Source organism: Chiloscyllium punctatum, chromosome 11 (assembly GCF_047496795.1).
Source record: "Chiloscyllium punctatum isolate Juve2018m chromosome 11, sChiPun1.3, whole genome shotgun sequence".
NCBI classification, from domain to species: Eukaryota; Metazoa; Chordata; class Chondrichthyes; order Orectolobiformes; family Hemiscylliidae; genus Chiloscyllium; species Chiloscyllium punctatum.
Genome location: NC_092749.1, coordinates 22,353,527 through 22,378,912, shown reverse-complemented (window position 1 = coordinate 22,378,912; position 25,386 = coordinate 22,353,527). Strand labels below are relative to the sequence as shown.

Below are 25,386 nucleotides of genomic sequence, written 5' to 3'. Positions count from 1 at the left end.
AATAGGGTCTTGTCTGATCAGGGAAGGTATCTTAAACAAGTTTGTGTCAGTATTGGCATATTGTGTAAAATATGGAACCTAATTGCCTATTCTGCACTTTAATACCAAATATGTACTTCATACATTGTGCAAGGTGTGAAAATATATATATATATAAAATTTATTTCAGAGTTTAGATTTTGAAGTAGTGGCATGTGGGCTTTAGTCTGAAGGATGGGGTGTAATATTAAACTTTTTCTTTTAAAACCACAGTATGAGTAACATCAGAAGTATTCACTGTCTTTGTTTATTGATACATATGTCATTGGACCCTTATTGTATCATGATGAGTGTAAATCTGCTGAAATAGTGAGGAGGAGGAACAAAAATTATCTTTTACCTTTGATTGTTCTTTTTAAGAAGAGATGAATAATTCAATCTTCAATGATTCTGACAGGCTCTGGCTTCATTTATAAACTGCTTGACAAACACAATTTAAGAAATGAGTAGCAGTTTCAGACAAATGCAAACATTTCTTGCAAATTTTAATTCAATATTGGTTTGAGAAGGTGCAACAAGGATAATAAATAATGTGTGAAAATAAAATGGCCATCATGAATCCCGTGAAGTTAAGACCCTTTTCTCTCAAGATCCATGAGAAAATGAAGATCTAAATGATGGACCATCTATGCCCAGAAAATTAAGAAAGAAAATTGATATAGCCCTACAATGAAGAGGTGAGTGAGACAGGCATGGAAATCTGCAGACTCATCTTTCATGTTGATAAACTGCTCATGGCAAATAAGCCTGACAGACTGTACATCAACATGTTGATCTAAGTAGGACTATACCACCAAAGAAAATGAAAAACATTCCAAGGAATAGGTTTGAGAAGTGATTATGTAACCATAGCTTAATGAGAAACAACCAACGACTCTTAAGGAAAGGAAAAATCTATTTATGAAATCTTGACTTCTTTGAACCTTTCATAAACTTTTTACGATGTAGTTTATTTGAACTTTTGGAAAGCCATTAACACAGTTCAATATGGAATGTTTATTAAAAGAAAAGTCTTGGGGACCTTGGGAACCTGAGATAGCATCTAATCCTGACTAAAAAACATTTTGGCATAAAATAGGCATCAGAGAGTACTGATGAAATGCATTATTCCAGACTGGAGAAAGTTACATGGCAAGAATAAGTATGCCTATCTTTATTATCTTCTGCCTGTATAAATGAGCAGGATATAAAACCATTTGTAAATTTATGAAGTTTCAGAAATTCTGAAGCAAGGATATAGAATGACAAATTATTACCTGCAAAATAATTCACATCAGTTATGAAATTAAGTAGGAAACATGTAAAAGGAATTTAGACATATTAGACAAAAAATATAAAACAAGCAGAAAACTAAAAAGGATCCAAATAACACTGAAATATTTCAAATGTGAGTGGGTGAAAAAATGTTTGCTTACAATGCAGAGAACCATTTAAAACAACTAAAACATTGGTTCTATAGACAAAACAACGAGTATATATGGTAAAGTTTGTGCAGAGGTTTTATAATTAACTAATTGGGCAGCATTAGGAAGACTGTATACAATTTCCAAGATGGAGGACGGGAAAAATTTCTGGCTGTAAGAGCTGCTCCATTTTTTTGAGGTATTTTAGGTGTTGGAGGTGATTTCCTCAAATTCCAGAAGCAGCAATTACTGTTTTATATGCTGTTGCATTGTTTTGGAACTTTGGAAAATAAAAGTCAAAACAACAGCAGTTTAAAAGGGAGAAGAACAGACAGAGGAAGCACATGGTGAGGACAGTGCAGGAGAGAGAGAGAAAGAGAGAACCTGCACAGTTGCTACTTTTGCTGTTTGAATTCGTGTATCGCTGGACATCGGAGTGCATCTTGGAAAATTAACAAACAGTGAAATTCACAACTAATCTTGGAGGAACTGTTGGGCGAAGTTCACAGCACAGAATCAGATAAGTTAATTATTGTTTTAAGTCTGTTCAAGAGAAAGGCTGCAGTAGTGAGTATAGTGGATTATTTTTGATTGTGTTTTTTGGAGATAAGTCTCTTGATTAAACTTAAAATATAAGCCATAGCTATTAATTTAACCTGGGGCAGTGTTTGTAGAGGAATAAGACGATGTTATTTTCTGGGTCTGTAGATTGTGAAGGAGCAGAAATGGCCTTTGCAGTGATGTGTACTTCTTGTCAGATGTGAGAATTTAAAGAGAGTTCAAGGGTTACTGCAGATTATATCTGCCATAAATGCTGTTGGATGCAAATCTCGTCAGATCAAGTGGATCGGTTGGAGAGACAGACAGAAGCGATGAGGAATTTGCAACAGCAACAGTATGTGATGGATGGCAGTTATAGGAAGGGGGGAAAGTCTCAGATACCGTCACATAGATGGGTTAACTCCAGGAAGGGTAAGAGCGGTAGGCAGCAAGTGCAGGAGTCTTTTGTGGATATACCCATTTCAAACAGGTATGCTGTTTTAGAAAATGTAGGGAGTGGATGGATTCTCAGGGGAATGTAGCACAAACAGCCACGTTTCTGGTATTGAGACTGGCTCTAATGCAACGAGGGGTACGTCGGCTTCCAAGAGATCAATTGTGTTAAGGGATTCTGTAGTCAGAGGTACAGACAGATGTTTCTGTGGCCAGCAGAGAAAAAGCAGAATGGTGTGTTGCTTCCCTGGTGCCAGGATCAAGGATGTCTCAGAGAGGGTGCAGAATGTTCTCACAGGGGAGAGGGGCCAGCAGGAGGTCATTGTCCACATTGGAACCAATGACATTGGAAGGGAAAAGGTTGAGATTCTGAAGGGAGATTACAGAGAGTTAGGTAGAAATTTAAAAAGAAGGTCCTCAAGGGTAGTAATATCTGGATTACTCCCAGTGCTACGAGCTAGTGAGGGCAGGAATAGGAGGATAGAGCAGATGAATGCATGGCTGAGGAGCTGGTGTATGAGAAAAGGATTCACATTTTTGGATCATTGGAATCTCTTTTGGGGTAGAAGTGACCTGTACAAGAAGGACAGATTGCACCTAAATTGGAAGGGGACTAATATACTGGCAGGGAAATTTGCTAGAACTGCTTGGGAGGATTTAAACTAGTAAGGTGGGGAGGTGAGACCCAGGGAGATAGTGAGGAAAGATATCAATCTGAGATGGGTAAAGCTGAGAACAGAAGTGAGTCAAACAGTCAGGGCAGGCAGGGACAAGGTAGGACTAATAAATCAAAATGCATTTATTTCAATGCAAGTGGCCTAACAGGGAAGGCAGATGAACTCAGGGTATGGTTAGCAACATGGGACTGGGATATCATAGCAATTACAGAAACATGGCTCTGGGATGGGCAGGACTGGCAGCTTAATGTTCCAGGATACAAATGCTACAGGAAGGATAGAAAGGGAGGCAAGAGAGGAGGGGGAGTGGCATTTTTGATAAGGGGTAGCATTACAGCTGTGCTAAGGGAGAATATTCCCGGAAATACATCCAGGAAGTTATTTGGGTGATAGTGGAGGGCTCGATCGTAACATAGAATTTATAGCAAAAATTTACAGCGTGATGTAACTGAAATTATGCATTGAAATATTGATTGTCTGTTAAGCCTTTCGTCTGTTAGAATACAGTGATAGTTTCACTTCTTTCATGTGTAAATCACAAAACCTTTTTTTTAAAGTTGCATTCTCGGGTTAGCTATTAACAATGGTGATAGCTAGACAATATGTCGAAGGTGTTATCCCCCTGTGTTCTCTGTCTATGCCATGATGTTTAGATTGATTCTAATCTAAAAAGTGAGATAACAGAGTTTTGCATAAATTCATGCAGTTTTTGAGCTCAGAGTTCTACATGAATACATGCAGTTTTTGAGCAAGTACAAATTCACCCCACAAAATATATGTGTGCATTAGGGTGTTTGTCTGTGTGTCTGTGTGTCTGTCTGTCTGGGGTGGGGGTTGTGAGTGTGAGAAAGTGTGTGTGTGTGTGTAGTGAGTGCAGAGTGTCTTAGGTCTGTGTGTGGGTTGCATGTGTGAGTATGGGAGTGTGTGTGTCTATAAGGGTGTGTGTGGGTGTCTGTGTGCGCGTCTGTGTGTGAAAGTAGGAGTATACTTAAGAGGGAAATCAGGAGGGCAAAACAGGGACATGAGATAGCTTTGGCAAATAGAATTAAAGAGAATCCAAACGGTTTTTACAAATATATTAAGGACAAAAGGGTAACTAGGGAGTGAGTAGGGCCCCTGAAAGATCAGCAAGGCAGCCTTTGTGTGGAGCCACAGAAAATGGGGGAGATACTAAATGAATATTTTGCATCAGTATTTACTGTGGGAAAGGATATGGAAGATATAGACTGTAGGGAAATAGGTGGTGACATCTTGCAAAATGTCCATATTGCAGAGGAGGAAGTGCTGGATGTCTTGAAGCGGTTAAAGGTGGATAAATCCCCAGGACCTGATCAGGTGTACCTGAGAACTCTGTGGGAAGCTAGAGAAGTGATTGCTGGGCCTCTTGCTGAGATATTTGTCTCATGGATAGTCACAGGTGAGGTGCTGGAAGACTGGAGGTTGGCAAATGTGCCACTGTTTAAGAGGGGTGGTAAAGACAAGCCAGGGAACTATAGATAGGTAAGCCTGACCTCAGTAGTGGGCAAGTTGTTGGAGGGAATCCTGAGGGACAGGATGTACATGTATTTGGAAAGGCAAGGACTGATTCGGGATAGTCAACATGGCTTTGTGCATGGGAAATCATGTCTCACAAACTTTATTGAGTTTTTTGAAGAAGTAACAAAGAAGATTGATGAGAGCAGAGCAGTAGATGTGATCTATATTGACTTCAGTAAGGTGTTCGACAAGGTTCCCATGGGAGACTGATTAGCAAGGTTAGATCTCATGGAATACAAAAAGAACTAGCCATTTGGATACAGAACTGGCTCAAAAGTAGAAGACAGAACTGGCTCAAAGGTGGTGGTGGAGGGTTGTTTTTCAGACTGGAGGCCTGTGACCAGTGGAGTGCCACAAGGATCGGTGCTGGGCCCACTACTTTTTTTCATCTACATAAATGATTCGGATGCGAGCATAAGAGGTACAGTTAGTAAATTTGCAGATGACACCAAAATTGGAGGTGTAGTGGACAGTGAAGAAGGTTACCTCAGATTACAGATCTTGACCAGATGAGCCAGTGGGCTGAGAAGTGGCAGATAGAGCTTAATTCAGAAAAATGTGAGGTGCTGCATTTTGGGAAAGCAAATCTTAGCAGTACGTATACACTTAATGGCAATATCCTAGGGATTGTTGCTGAACAAAGAGACCTTGGAGTGCAGGTTCATAGCTCCTTGAAAGTGGAGACGCAGGTAGCTAGGATAGTGAAGAAGGCGTTTGGTATGCTTTCCTTTATTGGTCAGAGTATTGAGTACAGGAGTTGGGAGGTCATGTTGCAGCTGTACAGGGCATTGGTTAGGCCACTGTTGGAATATTGCGTGCAAGTCTTGTCTCTTTCCTATTGGAACGATGTTGTGAAACTTGAAAGGGTTCAGGAAAGATTTACAAGGATGTTGGCAGGGTTGGAGGATTTGAGTTATAGGGAGAGACTGAACAGGCTGGGGCTGTTTTCCCCGGAGCGTCAGAGGCTGAGGGGTGACCTTGTAGACGTTTACAAAATTATGAGGGGCATGGATATGGTAAATAGGCAAAGTCTTTTCCCTGGGGTCGGGGAGTTTAAGGTGAGAGGGGAAAGATATAAAAGAGAACTAAGAGACAACTTTTTCATGTAGAGGGTGGTACGTGTATGGAATGAGCTGGCAGAGGAAGTGGTGAAGGATGGTATAATTGCAACATTTAAGAGGCATTTGGATAGGTATATGAATAAGAAGGGATTGGAGGGATATGAGCCAGGTGCTGGCAGGTGGGACTAGATTGGGTTGGGATATCTGGTTAGCATGGACGGGTTGGACTGAAGGATTTGTTTCCATGCTGTAGAACTCTATGACTCCAAAAGCTGAAAGTAGATTGAGATCAGCGCTTCTAGGAAGCAGAGCATCCGCCCAAGGCACAGTCATCTAATATGTTAAAATTGCCAAATACACTGGATCTACAGTGCTCATTTTGCACAGCCCAAAATGGATGAATTTGAAGAGGGAGAGAGCTGCTGTTTTCCAGTCTGTGATAAGCAGTACTCAACCAGCGATGGACAACACTCAGTGACCTTCTGTGAAAAGAAAATGAATCAGATGTTGGTGGATTTTATGATATGCAAGACACAAAGTGAACTGCCTGTATATCCAGCCAGCTACCTATTCATACCAGTGACATGTATTTTCCCCAATGTTGGATCACCTAGCTGATTGCTAAATGTCTGTTACGTGAACCTTATGGCTCCTTCATGCTGGTCTTAATAAAGAATTTTTTTTTAAAAACCTGCACTTTGAGAATCATGCCCCATTGTTATTTATATTTATGCAGTATGGGATCAATAGAAATAAAGCCCTAACAGGAACATTATCAATGGCATCAACAGGTCCTTAGCCCTTCATTTGAATTCTTTACCTCGGCAGAGTCAGGGATTTGCCACCCAGATTTTGCTTAGAAGTTGCCAATGCCAAAACTTGACTCACGAAATTTTCTTATTAATCAGTTTCATGTTTACATTGACATCCTCCCATCAGGATTAATACAAGCTACTGAGTGAATTAATTAATCAATCTTTCGTTTCTAATGAAGTCAAATAATAAATTTAAAAACTAACAATTGTTTATAAACCTTAGTTCGTAGCTTATGAATATAAGCATCAAGTTTGTAAATAATTATTGGATTAGGTTAATTGATTAAATAAGTTAGTTACAAATACAGTTCAGTTCTTTCAAAATAATTCAGCTGTAAATGTTTTCTGCACATAAATGTACTGTTTCTGAGATTGATATAATGAGAGTAATTTATGGTTTGTCCCCTGTAGATAGCTGACAAATTAGCAGCATTAGATAGCCAGCAGTCTACTGAATAGATTAAAGTCTGTGCAACTGTAGTTAGCAATGTTGTGAGAACTTATAAAACCTCACAAATTGCTGCAGTTGAACTGCGTTTCCTCGTGTTCCTCTCTGGAAGGGTGGTGGTGGTCTCCTGAGACTTCTTAGTGATGAACGCCTATCTGTAGAGGGGATATTCATTCCTCCTGAACCCTCTGTTTCTGACTAGATTCATCTTTTCTGTTGATAGCTGTAACTGGACTATCTGGTTTAATTTTCACCTTCTGCGATCGCAGGGAAATTTGTATATTTTAAATGTACACATGTATAGTTAAGACCATAAGACATAAGACCATAAGACCATAAGACATAAGACATCGGAGTGGAAGTAAGGCCATTTGGCCCATCGAGTCCACTCCGCCATTCAATCATGGCAGATGGGTATTTCAACTCCACTTACCCGCATTCTCCCCGTAGCCCTTAATTCCTCGAGACAACAAGAATCTATCAATCTCTGCTTTGAAGACATTTAGCGTCCCAGCCTCCACTGCACTCTGCGGCAATGAATTCCACAGGCCCACCACTCTCTGGCTGAAGAAAAGTCTCCGCATTTCTGTTCTGAATTTACCCCCTCTAATTTTAAGGCTGTGTCCACGGGTCCTAGTCTCCTCACCTAACGGAAACAATTTCAAAGTGTCCACCCTTTCCAAGCCATGTATTATCTTGTACGTCTCTATTAAGTCTCCCCTTAATCTTCTAAACTCCAATGAATACAATCCCAGGATCCTCAGCCGTTCCTCATATGTTCGACCAACCATTCCAGGGATCATCCGTGTGAATCTCCGCTGGACACGTTCCAGTGCCAGTATGTCCTTCCTGAGGTGTGGGGACCAAAACTGGACACTGTACTCCAAATGGTTGCACAATTTGAGCTTCTGTAACTGAATCATTAGCAACAGACGCACATTTGGCCTTATGATGGATGAAAGGGCCATTAATGTCACACTTTCTCAGAGAGTCTTGCACTTACAGCCTTGGCTATAGCAATGACTTCCAAAATCACAACTTTTTCATTCTCTAGCCCTTTTCTTTCCTAACATTACTGCCTCTACATTGGGAAGAGAACATACCTCCTCCAGTAATTGTTTTGAGGGAGAAATCGAGTCATCACAATTCAAACGTAGATTGATAATTAATGTAAATTTGTCTGTGTTTGGCAGTTTATTCAATTGAACACATAGTGTTCAAATTCTGGTGATTTAACATTGAAGACCAGGAGAAGTGGCTAGATTTTCTTTTGTTGGAAAGTTTTATTAGCTGGCACTCATCTAACACAAACACTACATGCAATTATTAGCCCAAGCTTGGATGCTATCTCATTCCTTCTGTAGGCTGGCCTGTGTTGCACCATAGTAAGAGATGTGAGAGCAACGTATCTTTGCTGAATCATTAGCAGCAGACCCACTTTTCGTCTTATGACAGTTGAAAGATTGGGCCAAGATCACTGTTCTTAGACAGTCTTGTACTGACAACCTAGTCTATAATAATTACATCCAACAACCACAACTCTCTTCAGGTATGGTTTCAGCTGTATACCCCCACAGTGATCTGTTTTGTGATGCCATACTGTGTCAAATGCTACCTTAATGTTGAGTTAAGTTATGATCATTTCACAATAGTGTTACGTTTTTGGTAGTGCTTTTTTTTCCAAAGAAGAAATCTGAAACCCTCAATTTTTACTAAAGCAAAAATAGGGAATGCAAATCCCAGAAGCCAAACAATAGTCTCCTCATTTGCTGAGTCTGCCATTTAGTCGAGAGAAGGCTCCTCAACAATGCGTAGTATTACTAAAGGAATTAAGCCACAAGATTTGAGATTCTGGGTAATCCAAGATGGAGGACGGGAAAAATTTCTGGCTGTAAGAGCTGCTCCTTTTTTTTTTGAGGTATTTTAGGTGTTGGAGGTGATTTCCTCAAATTCCAGAAGCAGCAATTACTGTTTTATATGCTGTTGCATTGTTTTGGAACTTTGGAAAATAAAAGTCAAAACAACAGCAGTTTTAAAAGGGAGAAGAACAGACAGAGGAAGCACATGGTGAGGACAGTGCAGGAGAGAGAGAGAGAGACAGAGACAGAGAGAGAACGTGCACAGTTACCGCCTTTGCTGTTTGAATTCGTGTATCGCTGGACATCGGAGTGCATCTTGGAAAATTAACAAACAGTGAAATTCACAACTAATCTTGGAGGAACTGTTGGGCGAAGTTCGCAGCACAGAATCAGATAAGTTAATTATTGTTTTAAGTCTGTTCAAGAGAAAGGCTGCAGTAGTGAGTATAGTGGATTATTTTTGATTGTGTTTTTTGGAGATAAGTCTCTTGATTAAACTTAAAATATAAGCCATAGCTATTAATTTAACCTGGGGCAGTGTTTGTAGAGGAATAAGACGATGTTATTTTCTGGGTCTGTAGATTGTGAAGGAGCAAAAATGGCCTTTGCAGTGATGTGCACTTCTTGTCAGATGTGGGAACTTAAAGAGAGTGTAAGGGTTACTGTGGATTATATCTGCCATAAATGCTGTTGGATGCGAATCTTGTCAGATCGAGTGGATCGGTTGGAGAGACAGATAGAAGCGATGAGGAATTTGCAACAGCTACAGTATGTGATGGATGGCAGTTATAGGAAGGGGGAAAGTCTCCGATACCGTCACATAGATGGGTTAACTCCAGGAAGGGTAAGAGAGGTAGGCAGCTAGAGCAGGAGTCTTTTGTGGATATACCCATTTCAAACAGGTATGCTGTTTTAGAAAATGTAGGGGGTGGATGGATTCTCAGGGGAATGTAGCACAAACAGCCACATTTCTGGTATTGAGACTGGCTCTAATGCAACGAGGGGTACGTCGGCTTCCAAGAGATCAATTGTGTTAAGGGATTCTGTAGTCAGAGGTACAGACAGACGTTTCTGTGGCCAGCAGAGAAAAAGCAGAATGGTGTGTTGTTTCCCTGGTGCCAGGATCAAGGATGTCTCAGAGAGGGCGCAGAATGTTCTCACGGGGGAGAGGGGCCATCAGGAGGTCATTGTCCACATTGGAACCAATGACATAGGAAGGGAAAAGGTTGAGATTCTGAAGGGAGATTACAGAGAGTTAGGCAGGAATTTAAAAAGGAGGTCCTCAAGGTTAGTAATATCTGGATTACTCCCAGTGCTACGAGCTAGTGAGGGCAGGAATAGGAGGATAGAGCAGATGAATGCATGGCTGAGGAGCTGGTGTATGAGAAAAGGATTCACATTTTTGGATCATTGGAATCTCTTTTGGGGTCGAAGTGACCTGTACAAGAAGGACGGATTGCACCTAAATTGGAAGGGGACTAATATACTGGCAGGGAAATTTGCTAGAGCTGCTTGGGAGGATTTAAACTAGTAAGGTGGGGAGGTGAGACCCAGCGAGATAGTGAGGAAAGATATCAATCTGAGATGGGTACAGCTGAGAACAGAATTTAGTCAAACAGTCAGGGCAGGCAGGGACAAGGTAGGACTAATGAATTAACTGCATTTATTTCAATACAAGAGGCAGCTGAACTCAGGGCATGGTTAGGAACATGGGACTGGGATATCATAGCAATTACAGAAAAATGGCTCTGGGGTGGGCAGGACTGGCAGCTTAATGTTCCAGGATACAAATGCTACAGGAAGGATAGAAAGGGAGGCAAGAGTGGAGAGGGGGTGGCATTTTTGATAAGGGACAGCATTACAACTATGCTGAGGGAGGATATTCCCAAAAATACATCCAGGGAAGTTATTTGGGTGGAACTGAGAAATAAGAAAGGGATGATCACTTATTGGGATTGTATTTTACATCCCCCAATAGTAAGAGGGTAATCGAGAAACAAACTTGTAAGGAGATCTCAGCTATCTGTAAGAATAATAGGGTAGTTATAGTAGGGGATTTTAACTTTGCAAACATAGACTGGATCTGCCATAGTGTTAAAGGTTTAGGTGGAGAGGAATTTCTTAAGTGTGTACAAGACAATTTTCTGATTCAGTATGTGGATGTACCTATGAGAGAAGGTGCAAAACTTAATGTACTCTTGGGAAATAAGGCAGGGCAGGTGACTGAGGTGTCAGTGGGGGAGCACTTTGGCACCAGTGACCATAATTCGTTTTAAAATAGTGATGGAAAAGGATAGACCAGATCTAAAAGTTGAAGTTCTAAATTGGAGAAAGGCCAATTTTGATGGTATTAGGCAAGAACTTTCAAAAGCTGATTGGAGGCAGATGTTCGCAAGTAAAGGGATGGCTGGAAAATGGGAAGCCTTCAGAAATGAGATAACAAGAATGCAGAGAAAGTATATTCCTGTCAAGGTGAAAGGGAAGGCTGGTAGGTATAGGGAATGCTGGATGATGAAAGAAATTAAGGGTTTGGTTAAGAAAAAGAAGGAAGCATGTGTCAGGTATAGACAGAATAGATCGAGTGAATACTTAGAAGAGTATAAAGGAAGTAGGAGTATACTTAAGAGAGAAATCAGGAGGACAAAACGGGGACATGAGATAGCTTTGGCAAATAGAATTAAGGAGAATCCAAAGGGTTTTTACAAATATATTAAGGACAAAAGGGTAACTAGGGAGAGAATAGGGCCCCTCAAAGATCAGCAAGGCGGCCTTTGTGTGGAGCCACAGAAAATGGAGGAAATACTAAATGAATATTTTGCATCAGTATTTACTGTGGAAAAGGATATGGAATATATAGACTGTAGGGAAATAGGTGGTGACATCTTGCAAAATGTCCATATTGCAGAGGAGGAAGTGCTGGATGTCTTGAAGCGGTTAAAGGTGGATAAATCCCCAGGACCTGATCAGGTGTACCTGAGAACTCTGTGGGAAGCTAGAGAAGTGATTGCTGGGCCTCTTGCTGAGATATTTGTCTCACGGTTAGTCACAGGTGAGGTGCTGGAAGACTGGAGGTTGGCGAACATGGTGCCACTGTTTAAGAAGGGCGATAAAGACAAGCCAGGGAACTATAAACCGGTAGGTCTAACCTCAGTGGTGGGCAAGTCTTTGAAGGGAATCCTGAGGGACAGGATGTACATGTATTTGGAAAGGCAAGGACTGATTCGGGTTAGTCAACATGGCTTTGTGCGTGGGAAATCATGTCTCACAAACTTGATTGAGCTTTTTGAAGCGGTAACAAAGAAGATTGATGTGGGAAGAGCAGTAGATGTGATCTATATTGACTTCAGTAAGGTGTTCAACAAGGTTCCCCATAGGAGACTGATTAGCATGGTTAGATCTCATGGAATACAGGAAGAACTAGCCATTTGGATACAGAAATGGCTCAAAGGTATAAGACAGAGAGTGGTGGTGGAGGGTTGTTTTTCAGACTGGAGGCCTGTGACCAGTGGTGTGCCACAAGGATCGGTGCTGGAGCCTCTACTTTTTGTCACTTACATAAATGATTCGGATGCAAGCATAAGAGGTACAGTTACTAAGTTTGCAGATGACACCAAATTTGGAGGTGTAGTGGACAGCGAAGAGGGTTACCTCAGATTACAATAGGATCTTGACCAGATGGGCCAATGGGCTGAGAAGTGGCAGATGGAGTTTAATTTAGAAAAATGTGAGGTGCTGCATTTTGGGAAAGCAAATCTTAGCAGGACTTATACACTTAATGGTAGGGTCCTGGGGGGGGCGTTGCTGAACAAAGAAACCTTGGAGTGTGGGTTCATAGCTCCTTGAAAGTGGAGTCGCAGGTAGATAGGATAGTGATGAAGGCGTTTGGTATGCTTTCCTTTATTGGTCAAAGTATTGAGTACAGGAGTTGGGAGGTCATGTTGCGGCTCTACAGGACATTCATGAGGCCACTGTTGGAATATTGCGTGCAATTCTGGTCTCCTTCCTATTGGAAAGATGTTGTGAAACTTGAAAGGGTTCAGAAAAGATTTACGAGGATGTTGCCAGGGTTGGAAGATCTGAGCTACAGGGAGAGGCTGAACTGGCTGGGGTTCTTTTCCCTGGAGCGTCAGAGGCTGAGGGGTCATCTTATAGAGGTTTACAAAATTATGAGGGGCATGGATAAGACAAATAGACAAAGTCTTTTCCCTGGGGTCGGGAGTCCAGAACTAGAGGGCATTGGTTTAGGGTGAGAGGGGAAAGATATAAAAGAGAGCTAAGGGGCAACGTTTTCACGCAGAGGGTGGTATGTGTATGGAATGAGCTGCCAGAGGATGTGGTAGAGGCTGGTACAATTGCAACATTTAAGAGGCATTTGGATAGGTATATGAATAAGATGGGTTTGGAGGGATATGGGCCGGGTGCTGGCAGGTGGGACTAGATTGGGTTGGGATATCTGGTCGGCATGGACAGGTTGGACTGAAGGGTCTGTTTCCATGCTGTACATATCTATGACTCTATGTTTAAAGCAAAATAATTCTTATTATTCATTAGTCAAAGGAAGCAAGCATTAAATCAATCTTTGTGAACATCCTATACTGTTCCATTAAAATCATTGTAATTTTGACGTGAATTAAAAGGCAAATTATGGTCACTCATAAAGTATAAATGAAATGTTAAATAACTGATACAACTGAGATAGATCTTACAATTTGGCTCAGCAGATTACACACTATATAGGTAATTAAACCTAGTCACAAAATCCTTCAAAACTTTGAGATTCAGAAATTTTTGGCTCTTTATCCTCTAGGGTGTAGCCAGTTCTCCAATCAACCAGCAGCACACACCAAACTGATCTCCTCAGGCAACACCAAAAATGTTACATACCTGCAAAACCTCCTTAACCTGGTCTGGATGGTGTAGATTCATCTATCTTCAAGTAATAGAAGCAGATCTAGCAACTTATTCTCAGCTTCTGGATTGAGCCACTCTTCTTCAGCTTGTCTGTATTGCACTATTGGACGCATCAAACACTGCTACTGAGTTCGGATGGCTTTGTTTCCTTTGAAATCGTCTCACTTCACTTCAACATTTAAGAGGCATTTGGATGGGTATATGAATAGGAAGGGTTTGGAGGGATATGGGCCGGGTGCTGGCAGGTGGGACTAGATTGGGTTGGGATATCTGGTCGGCATGGATGGGTTGGACCGAAGGGTCTGTTTCCATGCTGTACATCTCTATGACTCTACTCAGATGTTTGGATTCCAGATCTGAATTTCCGTTTTTGTTTGCTTAGAAATTGGAAGGTTCGGTTTCCTTAATCAACTTCTCTTTTCATTTCTCGTTGTCAGTTAATAAAAAAATTACAAACTTTGAAAGCACAGGTTCCAATGTCAAAATGGGGCCAAACATATCAAAGGTTACAAAACAATTGAGGAACATTAATGGACTGTCATCGTACTCATGAAGGATCTTACTTGTGACTTTGGTTTCAGAGTTGAAAATTTTATAATAAATAGTTAAGATGATGCTTTCTCATTCATCAACTTTATTCCTTCACATTTAATTGCACATGGACAGGCATTATTGTTGCTTTTGTCATGATGTTTCTTTATTACAATTGGTCTTTCCTCAGCTATTCTCATCAGTAAAATTGATTACATATTCCAGATCAGAGGTTGGCCAGCTTTGCCAGGACAAAGAGTATTTACAGGAAAGATTGGAGAAACTGCAGGCAAGAAATGATGAAATGGAAAACCAGTGCATCCAACATGGAACTATGCATGAAAGAATGAAACAAAGGTACGTAGCATTCCCGCAGTATCTGCTGAGTATCTTACTCTGAATTTTGTTGTCATTGTTTCCTTGGTTTTGATTGGAAACAGGCAATGAATTCCTACTGCAAAGTAAAAGTTTTGTAACTGGAATTGAGCATGATTGTGTTCAGTGTAATTATAGAACATAGAACAATAGAACAATAAAGCACAGAACAGGCCCTTCGGTCCACGATGTTGTGCCGAACATTTGTCCTAGCTTAAGCACCCATCCATGTACCTATCCAATTGCCGCTTAAAGGTCGCCAATGATTCTGACTCTGCCATTCCCACAGGCAGCGCATTCCATGCCCCCACCACTCTCTGGGTAAAGAACCTACCCCTGACATCCCCCCTATACCTTCCACCCTTCACCTTAAATTTATGTCCCCTTGTAACACTCTGCTGTACCCGGGGAAAAAGTTTCTGACTGTCTACTCTATCTATTCCTCTGATCATTTTATAAACTTCTATCAAGTCACCCCTCATCCTTCGCCGTTCCAATAAGAAAAGGCCTAGCACTCTCAACCTATCCTCGTACGCCGTATTCTCCATTCCAGGCAACATCCTGGTAAATCTTCTCTGCACCCTCTCCAAAGCTTCCACATCTTTCCTAAAGTGAGGCGACCAGAACTGCACACAGTACTCCAAATGTGGCCTAACCAAGGTCCTCTACAGCTGCAACATCGCTTCAGACTCTTGAATTCAATCCCTCTGCTACTGAATGCTAATACACCAGAGGCCTGCTTACAAGCTCTATCCACGTGAGTGGCAACTTTCAAAGATCTATGAACATAGACCCCAAGATCCCTCTGCTCCTCCACCTTACTAAGAACCCTGCCGTTAACCCTGTATTCCGCATTCTTATTTGTCCTTCCAAAATGGACAACCTCACACTTGACAGGGTTGAACTCCATCTGCCACTTCTCAGCCCAGCTCTGCATCATATCTAAGTCTCTTTGCAGCCAACAACAGCCCTCTTCACTATCCACAACTCCACCAATCTTCGTATCATCTGCAAATTTACTGACCCACCATTTGACTCCCTCTTCCAAGTCATTAATAAAAATTACAAACAGCAGAGGACCCAGAACTTATCCCTGCGGAACTCCACTTGTAACTGGGCTCCAGGCTGAATATTTACCATCTACCACCACTCTCTGACTTCGACCGGTTATCCAGTTCTCTATCCAACTGGCCAAATTTCCCTCTATCTCATGCCTCCTGACTTTCCGCACAAGCCTATCATGGGGAATTTTATCAAATACCTTACTAAAATCCATGTACAGGACATCCACTGCTCTACCCTCATCCACATGCTTGGTCACCTCCTCAAAGAATTCAATAAGACTTGTAAGGCAAGACCTACCCTTCACAAATCCGTGCTGGCTGTCCCTAATCAAGCAGTGTCTTTCCAGATACTCATAAATCCTATCCCTTAGTACCCTTTCCATTACTTTGCCTACCACCGAAGTAAGACTAAGTGGCCTGTAATTCCCGGGGTTATCCCTATTCCCTTTTTTGAACAGGGGCACAACATTCGCTACTCTCCAGTCCCCTGGTACCACCCCTGTTGACAGTGAAGACGAAAAGATCATTGCAAACGGCTCTGCAATTTCCTCTCTTGCTTCCCACATAATCCTAGGATATATCCCATCAGGCCCGGGGGACTTGTCTATCCTCAAGTTGTTCAAAATGCCCAACACATCTTCCTTCCTAACAAGTATCTCTAGCTTACCAGTCCGTTTCACACTCTCCTCTTCAACAATACGGTCCCTCTCATTTGTAAATACTGAAGAAAAGTACTCATTCAAGACCTCTCCTATCTCTTCCGACTCAATACACAGTCTCCTCCTACTGTCCTTGATCGGACCTACCCTCATTCTCGTCGGTTCATTATGATCAAGTGAACATCAGTTCCAAACCAAGAGAGTCATCCTCAAATATTTAAAGTGACTTCCTGATAAATGAATACCTAATCAGAACATATTAAGTTTAATCATTGACAATTTCCTGGACAATACATAATGCTTAAATGTATAATCATATTACATAGTGACATAGGATTGTAGGAAGTAGAAGCAGGATTAGGCACTCAGCCTGTTGAGCATGCTCTGCCATGCAGCTAGATTATGGCTACTTTTCTACACCCACACTATTTTCATATCTTCATACTCCTTGATATTTTTACTGTCTAGAAAATATATTGACCTCTGTCTTGAATATACTCAATGACTGAACCTGTACAGTGAATACCAAAAAGATTCATCACCGAGGAGTGAAGAAGTTCCCCCTAATCTTAATTTTAAATAGCTTACCTCTTATTTTGAGCTGCACCTGGTTCTATAATGCTCAGCCAATTCTTTCTGCATATTTCCTGACTTTCAAGAATTTTGTAAGCTCTTACAGTCTGATATAATAAACAGTACAGAATACATGCTCAGTCTCTGCAATCTCACATCATAGGGTAGTCCAACATCCCAGGCATTAGACTGATAACTTTCACTGAACTCCCCCTGTGGCCAGTACAGCCTTCCTGAGGAAAGGAGACCAAAATTGTACACAATATTTCTAGGTGCAGTCTCACCAGATTCTATACAATTGAACCAAGATATCTTTATCCCTGTGCTCAAACTCCTTGCAATTAAGGCCAACATATCATTCATCTTACTAACTGCTCCTTGCACTTGTCTTTTAGTTTTCAGTAACTTATAAACAAGGACATCCAAGCCTTTTTGAATGGCAACATTTCCAATCTTTCACCATTTGAGAAATACACTGCATTTCTATTTTTTTCCCAAAGTCGTTAGCTGCACATTTTCATGTTATATTCCAGATTTGTGCCCACTCATTTAGCCTGTTTGATTCCCTTGAAGCCTTTAATCAGCCGCAGTCATATTCAATGGCAGAGCAGGCTCAAAGGGCTAAATGGCCTACTCCCGCTACTATTTTCTATATTTTTAATATTTCCCCTCTCAACTCATATTGCCACATAGTTTTGTATCATCACCAAACTTGGAAATATTACATTTGGTTCAAAGTCTTTGAATCATTGTGTGCATATACATATTAGCTGGGCACAAACACTGGTCCACTGATTAACTTTTCTTCAAATCTATAGCATGAAAAATAAAACCTGAAAACTATAACAAATGCCATAGGCATTACATGACTACAATTCATGTTTCTAATCAGAAATCATTAAAAATGTTGGAACAGGAGTGATTTCTTTTTTCTAATATGTTTTCAGTTTCTTTTAAGTAGTTTAAGAAAGAAGATTAATTGCTTTGCAATGTACTTTTGTTGATTTTGGGTTTCCTTCACTTAGTGTAATGCTATTCCTGTACAGCTTCTTATTTCAAGCACAGTACCAAGTCTCCCGAGAATTGGTGATCACTATAATACTTTAAAATTTAACTCAACCCTGTTGCATAACCTGAAAATTTGTCAGGTATCTGTCATTTACAAAAGTAACATCATCACTTATGTCATGCTCGGCATAATGCTCTTGCTTCTTGATGCTTGTTTATGTAATCATACTCAGCATAACTCTTTATAAGCCAGTGATTAACAATACAATTTTGTACAGTGAAATCAAGTTATAAATCTTTTCTGAGCAAGCCTGTATTCTGAATTTTCAGTTGCTGCACTTCAGTTGAGTATTGTCATTCTTAGAGAATTAAACTACCTCTCCCATACTCAAAATCTGTAGTGGGAAAGACAAAGTATTTTCATTCAAATTCATGAGTTGCATAAATTAGATGAGATTGAGGTTTTATGAGCTGGTTATTTTTCTTACAAGCAGTCTATAGAGATCTTTACACATAACTCTGATCCAAATGTAATATTTTTTGGCAAGCTTGTGATTCATTAATTAAGATTCAGCTACAGCCCAATTAAGAATATGATAATCTACTCCATCATAAGTATTCTGTTCAGATTGATTAGAATACACCCACACTTTTCAATATGATATTTTTCTTTAAAAAACTTGTATAGAAAATAAATATTAAATGCATTATAAAGTTCACTTATTTGTTGCAAGCTGGTCATTCTATGCATCTGCAATTAGTATTATATTGGTTGTCCTGCAAAGTCCAAAGTATATAATGGAGATAGAGCTAGAAAGTGTATCAGTATTTAGGTAATAACTTCAATACTAAGGTGCTATTTATTTAAACGTGCTTTGTACAAGACCTACTTTAAATTTTATGGACCAGTTATTTTAGTACTTGTTAATATTTGATGTATTTTCTTCAAACTAAGTGTTATTAGTCTTACACAAACTGGCCTGATCACAATTAGAATTTAGTGAAGTGTAATTAAATCCCACTCACAGAATTGACACTGATCAATTTTGAGACAAGATCCATAAATACTGCTATGTTTTCATCTTTGATAACACAATTAACGCCATCAGATGGTCAAACCTTGAGACTTGCTTTAAATACTTAATCACGTAATTTCAGTCAAATATGTGGAATATCATAGGTGCAGCCATAAGAAAGAAAATAATAGAATTTAATTTATGCTTCACGTTTTTATTATTAAATCTTAATTGGAGATATTTTAGATTTTCCCTCACTAATCTCCAGTTTAGATGAAAGCAATTATCAACTGGCACTTGCATACAAAGAATAAAGAATTGTACAGCACAGGTACAGGCTTTTTGACCCACCAAGCCAGCGCAGACACATGACGCGTTTCTAAACTAAAAACCTTTTTCCTCTACATGATCTGTATCCTTCTGTTCCCTGTCTGTTCTTGTATCTGTCAAGATGCCTCTTAAATGTTGCTTTGTACCTGTTCTGCCACCTCCTCTGGCAGTGTATTCCAAGCACTTATCATCCTCTGTGTCAAAAATTGCCTCTCACATCTCCTTTAAACTTTCCCCCTTTTACCTAAACTTATGTGCCCTAGTAATCGCCATTTCTACCCTGAGAAAGATTCTGACTATCTATGCCTTCCATAATTTTGTAAGCTTCTATTAGGTCACCCCTCAGCTTCCAAAGTTCTAGTTGTCCAATCTCTCCTCATAGCTAATGCCCTCCAAACCAGACAACATCTTGATAAACCTTTTCTGTAGCCTATCCAAAGCTTCCACATCCTTCTGGTAATATGGTGACAAGAACAGTGCGCAGTATTCCAAATGTGGCCTGATTAAAGTTCTATACAGCTGCAACATAACTTGCCAACTGTTATACTCTATGTCCTGACTGATCAAGGCAAGCATACCATATGCCATTTTGACCACCATATCGACTTGTGTTGCCATGTTCAGGGAATTGTGGACCTGTATACCTAGAGGCAACATACTGAACAGAGTCCTAAAGCAGGGCAAAATCTTGTGAGAATGATGGATGACTGGAGAGTTGCCATGAACATCACATGGCTTCTTTCTGAGAAGGCACACTGCATCTTGATAGACCAGAAATGTGCCATTCCTTGAAATCAATGATCTCAGGGTAGAGAAATCCTGTCACACAAAACTCTTCTATGTTAATAGCACCACAAGGGACGTAAAGAATATTGCTGGAACTATTCCCACCCAAGAACTTGGATTGAAGAGAAGTCCAGGTATAGGATGTCACAGGTTGGGGTCATCAGAGGAGTAAAGCAGTCAGTAACAAAGGCCATGGTTTGGCTTTCATTGGTCTTGCTCTCTTCCCGATGCTGGGTCCCAAAATCAGGCATTGTGCCTTTATTAACAAGGGATATCTTCCATCCTCACCACAGGTGCAATCTTTCATGCTCCCCACATAGCAAGTTGCCTGTTCACTCTGAGTTAATATCTTCAGCCTCAGGATGAGGCCCTTAAGTGGGTATTAATTACCGTCAAGGTGGAAACACTGTCCACAGCATAAACACTTCATCTGGGGGCAGGAAGGTGGCATGATTCCCAATCACTACATCCTTAAACCAACCACTAAATGCAGCCCTCACCCATACCCCACAATCACTTTATGCAAGTGCATTTAATGTGAGCAGTTCAGATTTGATCCATCAAATGATTTACATTTCGCCTAATTATATGAATAATTAGTAAATCCACGCAAACCTAAACTCCAGTTACCTATCTCCACAGGATACTTAAGCTTATTTTAAAACCAGCCACTGAGTAACATAAGTTCAATTTTCAGTTTAAGTCTGATCAAGTTTATTTTTTTATGGAATAAAGATTTAATTTGGTCTTTATTCAGTTTCACACTTCACTTCAGACATAGCACATTTAATAGAACAGATTGTAATTAAAATGCTTTTATTTTGCTATTTCAGAAAAATATATCACCACTCTTTAGAATTCTTGCAACCTTATGCTTTACCTCATACTGGAGTTGTATCCACTCCTATTTCTGTCAAAATGGTCAGAATGCAGCCAATTTATTTGTGAAGCTTTTCACCCTAGAATTAACTAATATGATCATTGTACTGTTAAGCATTTGAGTTGGTTCATTTTCTGGAATAGCTCATCCCAGATAGTGAAATGATACACAGATAGCCACTACATATTCATATGGCAACAGATGCTATATTTGTTTCATCATATTGAGATGTATTTTTCTCGTATTAATCAGCTTTTTGTTGGAGTCTACTTTGAATTTCAGCTGGCCCACTCTTGTTATAAAAAAATGTGGATTTTCTTTGGAGTAGGATGGCAGGGAATATATGCCATTTTTATCATGGTACTGTTGTGTACATGTGACATATTGTACTATGATGAATCAGCAAATCATGCAAGTATATACAGACATAAACATTAATGCTCATTTAATGAATTGATGCTCTCTAATCTGTCACTCACATGACAGAACTAGAAATGTAATAGGAGAGATGGAACCATAACAGACAAGAGAGACTGAATCAAAGTTCAGCTTCAAAGTTTGTGTGATTCATCTTCTGTATCCCTTCACTTTAGACTGAGTACTAATGAATCTGGTCTCTTGTATCACTCATACCTAGAAGTTGTAGGATCCTTGTTTATTGTCTGTCTGTTTACACTTCATTATGTAAGATTTGATAGAAGCTTCATCAAGTGTGCCCTCTACATTTGAAATATACAGAGCAAACCTTTAGATCATGATCACTATCCTATCCTAGTGAGTTTGGATTCTGATCTGCTATCCACTCTGAGATTAGCCTATTGGAACAGCAGTAAAACTTAAATTATACTAAACACTACTTTGTCTAACTTTTACATCATTTACCGTGCATGATGCAATACAGAAACTCAATAGTATGGCTGTTATTCAGCTTAAACTGAAAATGACTTCAGTTTTCACTTCAGGTCATTTCATGATTTTCTGTATTAAAGCCCAGGTAAATCTAATTTGCCTAAGTTGTTCCATTTGCATTTAGTAGTGTCTGTTCAATTTATGTTCATTTGCCAAGATCTGCACAATATTCATTGTTCCTTCTATGTGAAAATGTAGGTCACCTAATTACTCAACAATGGCTCTTCTAAGGAATTACAGAAAGTTTATCATCGGTGACTCACTAACTAATAAAGCACGTCCTTTGGGGATGAATTGTTCTTGCTCTAAATAATGACTACTTCCTTTGCAACTGTCATGGCTCTCATAGAGGAGAAATTTGTAAATTAGATACATGATTTTCCCCAAGATCTTTCTTAGTATATATTGTATTATCATTAGTGATATGGCAATAATGTAACCGTGGCTGTATGCAAGTAATTGTTCTTCATTCTAAAACTATTATATCAAAATTAATTCAAATCTAAACAAAATATACCAATCCTGATTATTATATAGAATCATAGAGTCAAACAGCATGGAAACAGACCCCTTGGTCCAATTCGTTCATGCTGTCCAAATGTGAATCTAATCCTTCCATGGCTTTGCTCAAGGTATATAACTCAATGTTAGCCATGAGTGTTTCACACATTCATATTGCATTCCTTTTACCTGCCATAGCACAATCCGTTAAGACTTGTTCCAGGAATTCCAGCAATTTTAATATCAGGAATTTCTCTGGACCTTAAGGAAAAATTTCCAACGATGATCTTTGTGTATCCATGAATAGTTCCATGGGAAACAATGGGCTGAGTACTAACTGCCAAGAGGAAGCAAGCACAGGCATTAAATCCTTTGAAATTGAATGTTGAAATAGGATTTTAACATGATTCTGCCCTCATCAAAGTTTCGTTAGGGTGGAATTGAAGATGAGCTGGAACCCTTGTATTGGCTAAGTAACTAAGATACTTAAAAATTAAGAACTGTTTCAACCCTCAAATATATATCACTACATTTGATGAATGGGCTCCTAAAGTTTGTGCACGATAACCTGGTGTTGTGTGACTTCTAACTTCAACAATTTTCAAGTATCACTGAGGTGAGTGCACAGCAGGAAGAGCATCTTTATTCAAAGATACAAGCTGGAAATATTTTAATCAGTTTTATTGATGAGCCCCAGCCCTTGGAAGGAACTTCACTTCTCAGCATTTCCCTCATCCTCATTTGCACTTCCCTGCTGCTTGCTTTCACCATGTGCCTTGCACTTCATATGAGTCCCTCTGGAGGTCAGGCCGTCATGACAGGTAACTTCTGGATCCTCTTCATTGGTACAGCAAGTTACTCAATGCCAGTTCCATCTCTTTCAAAACTTAAGTTAAGAAAGGCTTGAGCTAGCAGGACCTTCATGAGATGAGAAGCCCCTCTACATGAGAAGTCTCCTGGCACCTAAGAAGGTCTTCTCTGGCCCCGAGACAGGATGGAACCAAGAAACCAAATTGCCTGATGGAGCTATTTTTGGCTGATCCCAGCCTCAGAAGATGCTGAAAATCCCATTTCTCATATTCTTAGTCACCTCAATATTTCCTGTTTCGATGCTATAGCTATTAAAATAATTTCTTCACTAATGCCTTTTATGTATGGTATGTGATAAAATTACATTGTTTGGAAAAACTTTATAAAATGAGCTGATGTGTATAGCCTAGAATTTTGTTGTTCATTGTTTTAAACAACTAGTGTTCAAACCTAATTTTCAGGAAAGCATGTGACTTAAGTCAACATTAAAATCAACAACACCAGTTATAATCCAACAGGTTTAATTGGAAGCTCTAGCTTTCTGAGTGCTGCACCTTCACCAGGCTCCACAACCACCTGGTGAAGGAGCTGTGCTCCGAAAGCTAGTGCTTCCAACTAAATCTGTTGGACTATAGCCTGTTGTTGTGTGATTTTTAACTTTGTATAGCCCTGTCCAACACTGGCATCTCCAAATCTTGACTAAAAGTTAAGTGAGTTTTAGCAAACTGGGGGGTTATTTAATGAATTTTTTACAAACTGGAAAATTGATGGCTTCAGAAGGACAGATGGTCAGAGGCCAAAATCAGGTTCCTGTTCAGAAGAGCGGTTTCATTTCAGTAGAAGGGGCGTTTAGTTTGTAGAAATTGAGAGAGTTGATAGAAATCTCCATGCAATTAGAATTGAAGAGACGTACCCAGGCTATCATAAGTGAAAAGAAATACTAAGATGTTCATCAATCGAGGAGGAGAGTTGGATAGAGTCAGTGAGTATGTCCATATTTACATATCTCTGGGAAAGACAGAGTATTCCGTCTGCTGAATGTGCAGAAAGTTAGTTGAGTAAAAAAACTTAAAGTGAAGTCAGGAATGTTATTTTACTGGGCTTGAGTGACTTTAAAAGGTATTGCCAGCAAAGGGTTCAGTTCCTTTACTTTTTCTGCTGTTTATATCAAGATCTTTCTAAACTATCTTTTTAAAATTTTGGATGATAAATTTGTGTTTTGTTAAAAGAACATTAGAAGCCTCGTGTTAATATGTTCAATGACAAAAGCAAAACTTATGATCAATCAAGCCAAGTTTTACACTGGGGTCTGACTGGTCCAGTACTACCATCGGCTGGGATCAAAACAAATTCTGTACCTAACATTCCTCCATTAAATGCTTGGTTAAACCTCTTTCTTTGTCCAGTCTTTTATCATCTATCCTAATATCATCTTATATGACTTTTTAAAAAACTGTTTATCAATTCTTCTGTGAACTATCTTGAGGATTTTAACTATATTAAAATCACCCTGTAAGTAAAATTTGTTGTTAATTTATAGAGTTATACAGCATGATACCAGACTCTTTGGTTCAACCAGTCCAAACTGGCCATAATCCCAAACTAAACAAGTCCTATTAGTCTGCAGTTGGCCCATATCTGTCCAAACATTTCTTATTCATGTAATTATCCAAATGTCTTTCAAACATTGTAAGTGTACCTGCATTCACCACTTCCTCTGGAAGTTCAATCCACTCAAAAACTATTCCCAGTGTAAAAGAAATTGTTCATGTCTTTTTTAAATCATTCTCCTCTCACCTAAAAATATGCCCCTAGTTTTGAAATCCCCCACCCTAGGGAAAGGACACCTGCTGTTCACCTTATCTATACCTCTTATGATTTAATAAACCTCTGTAAGGTCACCCTTTAACCTCCTATGCTCCATTGAAAAAGGTTCCATGCCTATCCAGTCTCTTCTTATAGCTCAAACCCTCCATTCCTGGCAACATCTGGTAACTCTCTTCTGAACCCTCTTCAACTTAATAATATCCTTCTTTTAACAGAATGACTAGAAATGTGGACAGTACTCCAGAAGAGGCCTCTCCACCATCATAACCTTCCAATTCCTCAACTCAAAGGTCTAAGCAATGGAGGCAAGCATGCTAAATGCCTTATTAATCACTCTGTCTACATATGGTGCAAACTTCAAAGAATTATGTACCT

At 39.7% G+C, this 25,386-nt stretch overlaps 1 protein-coding gene across 1 annotated transcript in view; it reads left to right on the top strand.

Annotated features, from left to right (window-relative positions):
* Nucleotides 1–25,386, top strand: part of sdccag8 (SHH signaling and ciliogenesis regulator sdccag8) — a 357,014-nt gene that overhangs the window by 272,538 nt on the left and 59,090 nt on the right. The window contains 1 exon segment of the mRNA XM_072580466.1: nucleotides 14,499–14,630. Within this exon segment, the coding sequence (XP_072436567.1) occupies nucleotides 14,499–14,630 (132 nt within the window).